General features: G+C 41.6%; 1 protein-coding gene across 3 annotated transcripts in view; it reads left to right on the forward strand.

Annotated features, from left to right (window-relative positions):
- Nucleotides 1-12,500, forward strand: part of LOC101863187 — a 46,588-nt gene that overhangs the window by 31,871 nt on the left and 2,217 nt on the right. For 2 of the 3 annotated variants that reach the window (XM_013082737.2, XM_005098710.3), the window contains exons 21-24: nt 951-1,193; nt 1,521-1,700; nt 2,051-2,596; nt 5,337-12,500. The exon at nt 5,337-12,500 is cut by the window's right edge and continues 2,217 nt beyond it. In XM_013082737.2, the coding sequence (XP_012938191.1) occupies nt 951-1,193; nt 1,521-1,700; nt 2,051-2,596; nt 5,337-7,489 (3,122 nt within the window). In that variant the 3' untranslated portion in view covers nt 7,490-12,500. The remainder of the gene's footprint in view (nt 1-950; nt 1,194-1,520; nt 1,701-2,050; nt 2,597-5,336) is intronic. The other variant, XM_013082738.2, reaches the window with a different exon arrangement.

A 12,500-nucleotide genomic window follows, 5' to 3' on the forward strand; every position in this document is an offset into this window, starting at 1 on the left:
TCTCCCTCTCTCTCTCTCGCTTTATTTTTTTCGTTGCTCTATATCTCTGTTATTCATATCCCTGAGTGTCGCACCAGTACAGCAGATAGTTGAAGGATGCCACCGATGACCGCTTTTCTGTCATACATAAAATATGTGTGTGTATCTGTGTACAGCGATTTTGCTTTTGGCTTACCTCACTTGCTGAGCGTTCATTGGCTAAGCTGCTACCGAGTTATCAGATGAGTAATGGTCTTTCTTTATTTATTTGGTTTGTTGGGGGGTTTTTTGGTTTTGGTTTTAGGGGTTGGTTTTGTTTGTTGTCGTTGTTGTTGTTTTAGGGGGGGAATGGTGGGTGGTATCTTTTAAATTGGGTTTGTTGTTTGGAAAATCCTTTTGATTTTGTTGTTTGATATTATGTAATTACAGTTATCAGGGTTATTGGAAGGTGGTTTTTTAAAGGTTTTTATTATTTTTTATAAACTGGGTGGGGCTGAGGTGTGCCTAAATGTTCATGCATCTGAGGTTGAGAGTTGGTGAAAGGGGTCGGGGGGGCGCAACATTTTCAGACAATCTGGTTGAGGCTCACATGCAGGTCTACATTATTTCTGTTATTTACACTAAAAGATCAGACATTTTTCTGAGCATTTGTTTTCTATTGAACCCCATATTGGTTGTGTCTGTTAACTGTCTTTTTTTCCCAAGTGCAACTTTGAAAATTTTCAGGTTTTCACAAAATCCCAGTGGAATACCTGATAATAATGATAATGATGTTGATAATATTTTAATGTATGTAGCATATATCCATGCTCAACAGCATGCTCTATACTTTTTACAACTATTATTACCCCAGCAGACCCTAGAACATGTTACTAAAATCTGGAACTGAACTTGGCTGTAATTTTTATAGGGTGAAATTGGACCTGACCTTATTATTTTTGTAATGGCCTCTTTTCTTCTCCCAACTGCAGAGATTGTGTTACCAGGGACAAATACAGGGACGACTGCTGGTGCTCCAAATAAAATCACCGCAGGGCAGAAGATCCTCGTGATTCGCACACCGAAAGGTGTGTACATCCGTACCAACGATGGGAAAATGTTTGCCGTGCGCTCCAAAACAGGAATGGGCCTGACAGGAGAGACTGTCTCGGGATCTTCTGCCACGACCAGCACAACTTCCACTGTTACATTATCATCTACCTCCAGCAACCAAGGTAAGAAGAGTGTGTAAAATAGCAGCATATGTGCGGAACAGACTAACAATGTACAGTGTATGTCTTTTTGATGTTTAGATGATAAATAAGTCTGTACGGGTAGAGGAGTTGGAAAATGGGTGTGCCTTCCTTTTGTGACATGTTGGGGTACAATAGACAGGACCCAAGAATATGCAAAGTACAGAGACCATAGATGATTTCAGTTGTTAAGGAAAACATCCTTTTAAAAAAAAAACTTTTCTTACCTTACTTTATTTTTGGCCAGTTTTTGTTTTGTGTTTTAGTGTGAGAACTAACATGAACATTGTTGTTTCCTTTCTCTGCTAGTCTTCATCACACCAAATATGAACATGTCAACGGCGTCGGGGAAGAAGCCACCAATCATCATCGTCAGCAACAAGAAAGGAATTCCTTTGAGCATGGCGCGAGGTGGGAGCATTATCCGCACACTGCCCTATGGGAGTGCCAACCTTCTCAGTTCATTGAAACCTTCTATACTGAAAACAGGTTTGCTCATCTTGAATGACTCCTCTGGCATGCTGTTCTTTCGTCTTCTAAGTATGCATGAGCTCCTCTGTCTTTTCATTCTGTCCCAGATATGGTAGGCTCTTTCACACACCTATATTTTTTGTAGCCGTTATCTATACATCAATGTTATTTCATGCAGATTTATCCTTATTTGCATCTCACTTTTGATTGGCACTGGGCGTGTTTTTTTCTCTTAAATTTTTAAAAGACTGAATTGCTTTTGTCGCAATTGTTACTTTTCAAAATAAAGCTGTACCAATCTATTGTGACCTGCAAATTGACTTTTTTTGTACAGTACGTGACTTCGTTGCCATTTTTTTTCCCCTCAGGGTCAGCCAAAACCACAGACTCAACCACCACAACTTCTTCTACCTCCACCAAGTCCTCCACAGATGCATCCTCTTCGTCATCCTCGGGCTCGAAAACTTCATTTCTTGCTGACCTCATCAGAGATGATGACGACAAAGATGAAAAGTCTGAGGAGAAGAAGGGTGACGGAGATACACCACAGGCCAAGAAGCCGGTCATTGTCCTCCCATCGCTGGCTGTTCGAACTCCGCGGCCCCCGTCCAGTCTCAACTCATCAACAGTGGCCACCACCTCTCCAGGAGGGGGCACGGTGGTCATCATGCCTACCAAACCCGTTATCTCGATGGGGACGCGACGACCCGCCAAGAGCTCAAAGTCCAAGAAAGGCTCTGCGAAGACAGCAACGACAAAAGATAGTGGTACAGGCGTGGACGGACTGCCTGGAGAGGACAAGAAGAAAGGTGTCAGTCTTTTGGCTAAGTCGCCGAACCCTCCCTCAACTTCAGCTGTCAGTGCTGGGGATAACACCCAGGGCACTACCATGTCGGACATGTCTACGGCCAACAGTAAGTTGTTTTCTCTGCCGTATACTTGTGATAGTGTGTGTTTCTTGGTATGCTCTTGTGGTATCATCTGCGTCATGGTTGAAAGCTTGCCGGCATATGCCGGAATTCCGGCTTTTGAAAATAAGCTTTTCAACTTTTCCGGTTTGAAACATATTGTCGACTCATACTTTTCGGAAGTAGTCATTCTCCCCTTCCAGTCTATAGCTCTTTGCATTTGGTTACGTTGCTGGTCTGTCTCAGCTTGCCTTACTGGCCACAATGAGCGTTGCAAGCCCAGAAATAACCCAATTTGATCTATGTCGCAGCAAACACTAGGCCAACGACCTCGATGTTATTCATCTGACAAGACCGCTCTGTGATTTGCCCAGGTTTAGCCATATTTTGCAAATTGTGGCTGGTTTTGACATCTTTGGTTCATGTCTGTGGGTCATTTGGACAAGCACAAGCACGTCATGGTCAAACTTTAAATTTATTGTGATTTATAATTTTTTTTTTAAAGAAAGAAATTCATTCTTTCAGTAAATGTAGATAAGATGCACATAGAATAATAGATGTAGCAAATATAATTAAAGGTGCCGAATTTTGATGTGGAGCCTATATTATTTTGTGTATTATAACACACACACAGACTTGACAATTCGTATGTATATAGCGAGGGAAAAAATCGGCGACATCGGCGTGCGAGTTTCGCGCGTGTCAGGGATTCATATCATGCACACGGGTTGAAGCATCTTTCGAGGCTTATGGGGGAAAAGAGGGGGGGGGGGGGGGGTAGACACCTGGACAAGAGTCCTTGACGTGATACTTCAGAATTAAAAAATAATAATAATAAAACATACGCATGCAGCGTGGGCTCAGAGGGCCTTTACATGGAATATAATATATTTATGGACACCCCTGGGAAAATTTTTATTCAGCTGGCTAGTCACCTTGGTGATTTGTCATTGATCCCGATTTTTTCCCCTGAGATCCAGATTTTTAGATTTCATAGAGTGGCAGATTTGGTTTAGAGTTAGATTTGCGAGCGGAGAGCTTGTGAAGGCCCTATTGCCGCCACGTGTGTCTGCGCTTTCTCTTCAATAGAGACTACGCACTATGCAGCAGCTTGCCAATGTTCAGTACAGTTAGGTCTAGCTGAAGTTGTTGTAGACGAGAGTGAACCATAGCGGAGCAAAAGAAACGCACTAAGACTTCTTGGTTACGGACAAACGGCTGATCCTAGCAGAGATGGATGAAAAATCAATATATATATATTTTTTTTAACCCAATCTTCAACACGTGTGAGATTCCGAACCAAAGAAAAAAAACACACCGCAAAGTACATTGTATTGAGAATTATAGTGCTGAAACAGGGACGAAAAGGCACAAACTGACAAAGTAGAGGGCAGTGGAACAAGCAGTGTTTTGTTGGTTTCAAAAGGAGCAGGCTATAGCTATTTCTGTGTCAAGCCAAATTATTTCAGTTAAGACTGAGGACTGCAGCATTAAAATTAAAAAATTAAATCGCCATCAATCCATCACGCTCGCAGGTTTTGCCTCAGGAGGCATAATTCATGTAAATTTTGACCTGATTGTCCAACTTGGTTTTATCTTCCTTGGTGCAGCCTAAAATTTGTCCATCGCTAAATTCGTACATAACAAAAAGATTTCTATGTCCAGCCGATTTCACCATCAACTGCAACAGCCCCAAACAATGTGTGCACAAGTGTCATGCACCATTGCTGAACTCTTATTTAGCAAGAATCCACAGTTGTAGTTTTTAAAAGTGTAGACTGTAACAGTGACATGGCTCTTTTTAAAAAAAAGTGTGTCTCAGTGGGGATTGTGATAAAATACATATCTGTGAAAAAAATTAGCATCCAGGAATAGCATATTGCTGTTTTGCTGACCCAGAACCCGGTTGGATGGATTGTTTTCAAAGGAATGCATTGCTGAAAGTACCTGTACTACATGTATCTTGATGGACGTGTGTTTATCTGACAACGTTTCACAATGCGTGTAATTTTCAGGCGAAGACATTTTAGTAATTCGGATTTCAGGTTTTTGAGCCTGTCAGTGCTTTCACCCATGATCTGCGTATATGTTTTAAGATTGCCAGGGAAACAATTTCATGAGTTGTCATAAATTTTGTTAAGTTTAGATTTGGGGTTTCGTTGGTCTTTTCAAATGCTGTCGTGTTTTATAGCAATTTTTTTGTGCAGTTACTTGTTTTATTTTCTCTTTAATGTTTCAGTCTTATTTTGTGGTATGTGCTGTTCGTATTTCATTTGATATCTTTACTGATAAATATGGTACTACCACTTTTCTGAAATTGTTGAAATAACCATTTTCAAATGTGTAAGTAGAGTTATTGATATTGATGTAAATGGGTGCTTATTAAGATAATCTTTTAAAGTCAGTGATATTGTTTTTGAATTTTTGTATATATAAAAGAATGTCACAGTTGTTTGACAATATGGGCAGCTTTATTTTATTTTGGGCGTGAAGAGTATTTTCTTGTATTTTTATAAAATGTAGTAACGTCAAGGATTTCATCGTTCTCTATATTTCTCTTTTTTGCTGAAAAACATTTAAAAAACATGCTTTTGCATTCTTCAAAGTTCAAGCACACCATGTTCAGCTGTTGTTACAAAAGCTCATAACTCTCTTATGGATATTGATTATCAAGTTTTTATGCTACTTGTGCTGATTTTATCTACATAAGCTCAAATAATTTTTATGTCTTCCATTTCTTTCACAGACCTGCAAACATCTCTGCCTCAGTCTGTTACTTCAGGCATGGGCCCTTTGTCTTCAACCGGTCAGATGAGCCATGGTCACCCTCCTGGCATCGGCCAACAACAACTTGGCGGTCCACAGCAGGGAGCGGGGCCGTCCAGTGGCTTCCCTGACCTCAATCAAATGTGGCAAAGCAATTTTGGACTTCAAGGCAACCAGGGTGGCCCTATGCCACCGCCCATCTCCACCTCTGGTAGCATGCCGGCCAGTCGAGGCAGCAACAGCTTTAGTATGGGCATGATGGGGCAGGATGCGAGTTCGCACCCCATGATGCCAAACCAGAGCGGTGGCGGAGATAATGGTGGTGGTATGATGGGCAGTGGTGCTATGCAAGGACAAAACAACTTCAACAATGGTCAGCCAGAACCGTCTCAGATGGGTCAAGGTTTTGGCGCCAGTGGCATGGGCAACCCGTATATGGCTGGTAGCAATATGGGTGGTCACTTCGGCATGCCGGGTCAGAGTTCTGCGGGCCCGTCCTATATGGGTGGTATTGGCTCTGGTGGCTACATGCCCCCACCACCTCCACAAAGCTCATTCAGTCAGAGCCTACCTCCTCCTATGAACCAGGGACAGCCCCAACAACCCAATGGGGGTATGATGTACGGGGGTACGCAAAATGCAAACTTGCCACCTTTCAGTCACCATGGGAACCAAACCAACTCGGTCGTACCATTTGACTCCAGTGCGAACAGTGGCGGAGGTCCTGTGCAGTCAGGTCTAAGCTCGGGCCCCTCTGGCCCGCAGCAGCCTCCATTTGGCTTTGGTTCAAACTTGAACTTTGGCCCAACCCCTACCTCAACCTCGTTCATGTCTCAGCCATCAAACACTGAGTCGGGCTTCCCCTCCTCTCAGACTGGTCCCTCGAGCTTCTCCCAGCAGACCCCTGGCTTCGGAATGAACAACAATAACACAGTGGGAGGTTCCAGCTACTCTGCTCCGCAGCAGCAACAACATCAGCATTCTCAACAGCCACCGACTTCACTGTCAACATCATCGTCATCGTCACCTCACATGCCCCCTACATCATCATCTACATATCGCGATTCTAATGCGGCTGTGCCCTCTTCAAATGACAGATCGTGTGAAAGTAGCCCCTTCTCTCTTACCCTACTCGGATCTGATAACATGAACAACACGGCTTCATCTGAGGCTGCTGTTACCAAACCCAGCCAATACCAGCGGACCAAATCATCCTCTTCCAGTAAAAAGAACAAAGGCTCGTCCTCCAGTAGTCGCACAAGCAGCCCGGCCACTAAAAAAGGTGGCAAGTCTTCAAGCACATCTGGCAATAGCAATCTCATGTCCCAGCCGTCTGCAAGCCCGCATTTAGCAATGAGCACACCACCGGATTCCAATAAAAACCTCGGGGACATTCCCGAGAATCGCCCGGCGAGTTCACATTCTTCTGGTCTTAGCTTCAATTTACCAGGCATACTGGATGGGAACTCGGCATCTACCACACTGGGGTCGAATATGGGCATTGGCAGACTGGATAGTAATGATTTTGACAGTGCAAAGATTGGTATGGGTAATGCCATGTCTTCTGGTTTAGGCAGTGAGATGGGAATGGGCGGGAGTGCATTCAGGGCTCATCCCAGTTCGGCTGTGAACCAGTCCCTGCCGTCGTCTGTCCTTCCGCCGTCTCAGCCATTCCGTCTAGATGGGGTTGGAGGCATCAGCAGTCACAGTGCCCCCGGACTGGGTTATGCCTCCAGCATGAGTGCGTTCAGCAGCCCGTCTGCTCTAGCCCCTCCTCCCTCTGGCTATGGAAATGCAGCGTTTGGAGCCTATGGATCTTATGGTGGAGGTTCTCTTCCTTTCGCTTCTCCAGCAGCAGCCATGATGTCGTCGCACCCCTCACAGGGCATGATGGGATACCCACAGGCTCCACTTGGCTACCCGAGTATGTCACCTCTCATGATGGGCGGGCACAGTGGAGCGGCTCCACCCTCTATGGGTGGGTCAATGTGGCCCATGATGCCACCGTCGGTGATGGGCGGGAGCTACGGGTACCCAGGACCTGCCCCCAGCATGACTCCAATGGGCTTCCCCACTCCTGGTCTGGACACTCCTGGATTTGGTCATTTAGGCCAGGGGCCCACAGACCCTTGAAAGGATATTCTGCACACACCCCTCTTCCCCCCTTAAAGAAAAACAAACCCCCATGAGCTACAGGACAAAAAATGGAAATAATCATCATCAACTACCTCCAAGGCTTGAGAGTGCTGAGTACTTGTCATGCAAAAGTCTGGTAGTTCGAATTGACACTGACCGAGAACAGGAGTTTCTGAACCATGTACTGGTTTGTGGAGAATAAAAAAAACTTGTCCACATTTTTTAGCTACCTCAAAGGAACGAAAGTAATAATTCGGATGCTTTAAATAGTTCAACACATCTGGCTGGTCGGAGGTGAATTGGACCGAGTGAAAAATGAGTGAAGCTAAAGGGAGAAAATATTTAAATCGTTGTCTCAGGCTACTTTATGTGTTCGTGATACACTTTTCAACGTTGTTGATAGCTTCAGGCACAAATCAGTCTGACCTTCTTGGGAATTGCTCATTAAAACTGAATCTTGAAAACTATAGAAATGAGTGCACCTGAACAGTTTGTGGTCTTTAAGCTATTGTTAGCTATAAGGGCATATGGAATATATCTCTATGTAATCTTCTTTTGAAAAAGTGCTGAAATTAGCTCATAAAGGTGCCAAAATCTTTAAAAGGAATTGTACTTCAGTTATGAAGGGCAGGAAGACAGTTCATAGTTCCCACCATTGTCAAGGTTGACTAAAAAGACCTTTTGTGCATTACACATTTTGCTGTATGCAGACGACTTATATTCTGAACTTGGCCAGACCAACCATGTGAGATAAGTGTTCCTGAAAGTGGTTCAGATTCTGGATACCGTTACTTCCCTCACATCAGGCTCTGTGAGTTCAGAGTCCAGTGGTAGGGACTGTGTGTAGTTTGTGAGTTCATCTTGTCAGGATTAGTATATAATATGTTTTTCTCAAACTCATAACATTTACTTTCTCTCATGGGCAACCAAATGACATTTCATTTTTATTCATGACATCATGTCTGTCTGTCTCAGTATTTTCCATTCAACTGTTATTGTTATTGTTCATAAAATAAGTATTGTTTAATTTCCCTTTCTGTGCTGTTGTTATTATTAGTTTTTAGCTATTTGTGTAAGAAAACAAAGCCTGTGCTGTGAAAGAATTGCTAGTTTTTTGTGTGTTTTTTTTAATGGGTTGTCTGGTTCATGGGACTAGCAACCTGTCATAATCAGTGAATGCCGTAAGGCTTTGATAGGGTGTCTAGCAGCACCTCTAAACTGTTACAGATATTCCAACTCCTTGCATACAATGGGAGATGTGGAGGAAGTTCGATGAGCTTGATGTTATAACACTTTTTGTCCGCGTTAAATTAAAGTTGCCTACCTTTGAAATAATACATCCTGTCTCTCTTAGTTTCAGACATAGGAAACTTGTCTTGTGTGTGTACCGGATGTATAAAGTAAAGTTGGTATCTACAGAAGAAGGGTAAAGCCGCAGCATTCTGAGAATACCAAAGAGTAAGAAAAAAAACCCACTTTTGTTTACTGAGGAAATCTGTGGTGACACTGTTTGCCAGGTGAAATTTTTGTTTCAGAATTATTGACAAGCATTCTAAATAGAATTTTTACTTAGAAGAAATGTTTATATTATATACAATTACTACAACATTTAGTGTGGTTATATTTTGTTGTTGTTGTTTAACTACAACCCAGTTTCCAGTGAACATAAAACTACTATCGACTCATGTCACTCACTTGCCAATGAAGTTAAATGACCTGTACTGACACAGGTGTCTGCCTTCCCTTGGTTCCTCCTTTTCCCCTCTCTTTGAGCAGGGGTTGAAGCTTGCAGAACTTCAGCCATTTTCCCCTTTAATTTGTACTCGTTTGAGTACAGAACAACAGGTGGGACCAAATGTTTTTTGGGCTAAAGATTCCACTGTGGTTGTACTGTCCAGAGAAAATGAGCTTGTTCACATGTTCAGCACAAGTCTTGTACTTAAAACTTGACCAGACATTTTGTTTTTTAATCATCTTTTGAGCTTTGTCATCAGTCAGCGTTGTTACCCCATGCCATAACATATTATAATCATTTGGTCTAGTCATTACCATGATGTGTATGTACTCCCTTTTGTTTGTACTATTGTCTACTTATGGACCACATCTCTGGCTGTAAGGTCACAGCTGCTTCTTTTGTGTTGAGCGGACAGCATAACCGAGGGCTGGGGGGAAGGCACAGAACCCTCTTACAAGTGTATCATACATTGAAAATTGGAATCCTTTCATGAAGTATTCACATATATGTATGATTTTCCTGTGGGCAGTGTGAAAGTGTGGATGGTTCAATTCTGGGTGATGGTTTACCTCTGAGCTAATATTTGTGGTTGCGATGCAATTTGCAAAAATGAGATGGTTACTTGTTGCTGTATGTTTGAGTCAGAGTAAAGTTTAGAAAGGAAAGGGTATGGCCAGTTGAGTCTCATGTTGTTCAGACAACCTGTGTAGTCAAGTGAGAGTGAGTCAGAGGTTGTTTTTTGTGCTAGAGGAGTTGTGAGTGATGCTGATTTGATTTTACGGAAGACGATTTTTATTTAGTGTTATTTTTGTTTGTGAGAATAACAGCGTGACTGTTTCTTGAAGTGAAACCCAAAAGTCAGCACATTTGTACAACTTGGACTTTAGAGGAGAGGCATTGGGAATTGAGTGAGAGCATCTTCCCTGATTCCCTGACGAGCTGACTTCTTTGTGATTCTTCTGTTGACTTTGTTTTCTTTGTCTATGATGCTTCCATTCCTTGATGTGGTTTCTGGCTTTTCAAATTGTTCCACATACTCATGCACCCATGTCAAAACAGATCTGATTAATAATATTTTCATCACTTATATATGTTTTTCCTTCAGTGGAAGGTGAAGTAAGCTGAAATAATGAATTGTTATGTTCATTTTTTCTTTGCAGTGTGGTCTCTGCTGAAGAGACTGGTCTGGGCTGTAGTTGTTGTATTCTTCATCTTACATGCAGAGGACTTGAGTTTGATTCTCATTCTGAAAAAAATGTTTCAAGTTTCTTTCTCCTAGAATGAACCCCTCACATCCTGGGGTGGTCATTACAGGCAAAATTGAAGCAGATTACCTCCTAAATTAGGTAAACATTTGTTGGTGGGAAAGTAAAGCATTCACTTCATCACTTGCTGAGGAGTAGGTAACAAATATTGGACCTTGTTGGCATTCCCTTGAGCCTGCTTACACGCCTTAAACTTACCACATTTCAGACAGAGGTACAATAACATAAGGTATCTGTGTGAGATCTTTCCTCATGTTCCAATACAAAAGTGTGAGCAGCAAGTGTTGTTAAAACGCTTGTGAACTGATGAGTCTTTGTTTATTAAACTGAAGGGTGGTTGTTTTCTTGTGTATATATATACGATTTATTTTTGTCTTCTGTTATTATGAATTATGTGGTGCAAAATCATCGCTAGTCTTACTACTGTATATATATGTTGTTAGGTTGGATGTAAGCACTTAGTATTATGTCATCATGATTTTTTATGTTTAAAAGGGAATGTCATTAAAGAGTTTTTACTGGAAGGTAAAAGACATGTTATACATGTTATGTTGTACACATCAGTCTCAAAGCTTCGCGTGGGAGACTTGCTTGCAACATGTGCATAAAACCAGTGTTGAAACTGTCCCAGAGTTACTTCGCTGGTGCTGTTTACTATAATAGTATTGTAGAGAAAAGTTTTACTTAATTTTCATTTAGAATGATATTGTAGATACAGATTTTTAAGTTTTATTTCAGGGATAAGGAAAGAGGTGTATCATTGAATTTGAATGAGTGTTGCATATAGAAATATTTAATAAGACTAAATTATTATCCGTTTTTTGTGGGGGGTTTTCATTTTCCAAAAGCTGAATTTTCTTCTTTGTTTTTGTGTGCTTTGAGCAAACGTCCTCTGTCTAAAAAAATGCCTCATTTCTTTAAAATATGTTTTGTTGAGTAAATGCTAACTTTGCTATTCACATGACTGGTTTTCTCTGGATAAAAAAACATTTTGCTCAGGAGGTATATGGAAGATCTGACCTGTTGAAGGTTGATTATTGTCACGAGCTAAAAGCATCCTGATTTGTGTAGTTTATGCGTGTAGTTTTTTTTCTAAGGAACATTTTTATTGACTGGGTTAATTTATGACAGGATTCAGTAAATTATCTTTAAATTTGTAAAACACAGTTCTAAGGCCTTTACACTCCATTATAGTGTGTGTAGTGTATGCTTTTAGGGGTTTTTTGTTTTTTGTTTTTTAAGTTCACAGGGCATCAAAAACAGTTCCCTGGTGGGGAAGGGATTGAATTTGGGAGGGATTGAAGGACTCTGAAAGTGCTTCAGCTTGTGAGCAAGGGGGAAAGAACCCAAACACTCACAGGGATCAAAATGGAAATGGAGTAGTTTCTCCAAAAATTGTTTTTCTTTTTTTACATTGTCCGTTGTCACTTTGCTGTGCAGCTCCCCATGTTCAGACATTCCACCATTAGGGGGAGGGATTATTTTTCTCAAAATGTAACTGGGTAGCTTGCGTTTTCCTTACGAGTAATGATTGCAGTGGGGTCAGTCAAAATGAGACTTACGTTGTAAGTTATATTTCTGATAGTTTTAGTCATTGACACTGGACAGGTTTTGATGCTAGTCTTGAAGTCTGCCTAGTTGAATATTTTCCGAAGGAGAAAGGAATATGTTCTTGTCCATGTGTATTTGACTGTTGGGGCTAATTATGAGCTATAACAGCTTTTGGGTGAAATTTACTGCTTTTATTGTTTGTGGGTGAAACCTCGTTTGGACTAACTACAAGGCAATTTATTGCTTTTAGTTGCTTGTTTTCTTTGTTTTGTTTACCAAAGAAAAATTTTAATTCCAGTCAGATGTTTATCACAAATGACACCACACACATACATGTGGAACAATCAACTAGTGCATTTCAGGATTGTCCAGTTCTCAGGGTGCCCACCCACTTGCCCTTGGATGACCTGATGTGTTGAATTTTTCTATTGTAGGTTTTAAGGACTTGAGGGGTATG

Source organism: Aplysia californica, unplaced genomic scaffold, assembly GCF_000002075.1.
Source record: "Aplysia californica isolate F4 #8 unplaced genomic scaffold, AplCal3.0 scaffold00191, whole genome shotgun sequence".
In the NCBI taxonomy this organism is placed as follows: Eukaryota; Metazoa; Mollusca; class Gastropoda; order Aplysiida; family Aplysiidae; genus Aplysia; species Aplysia californica.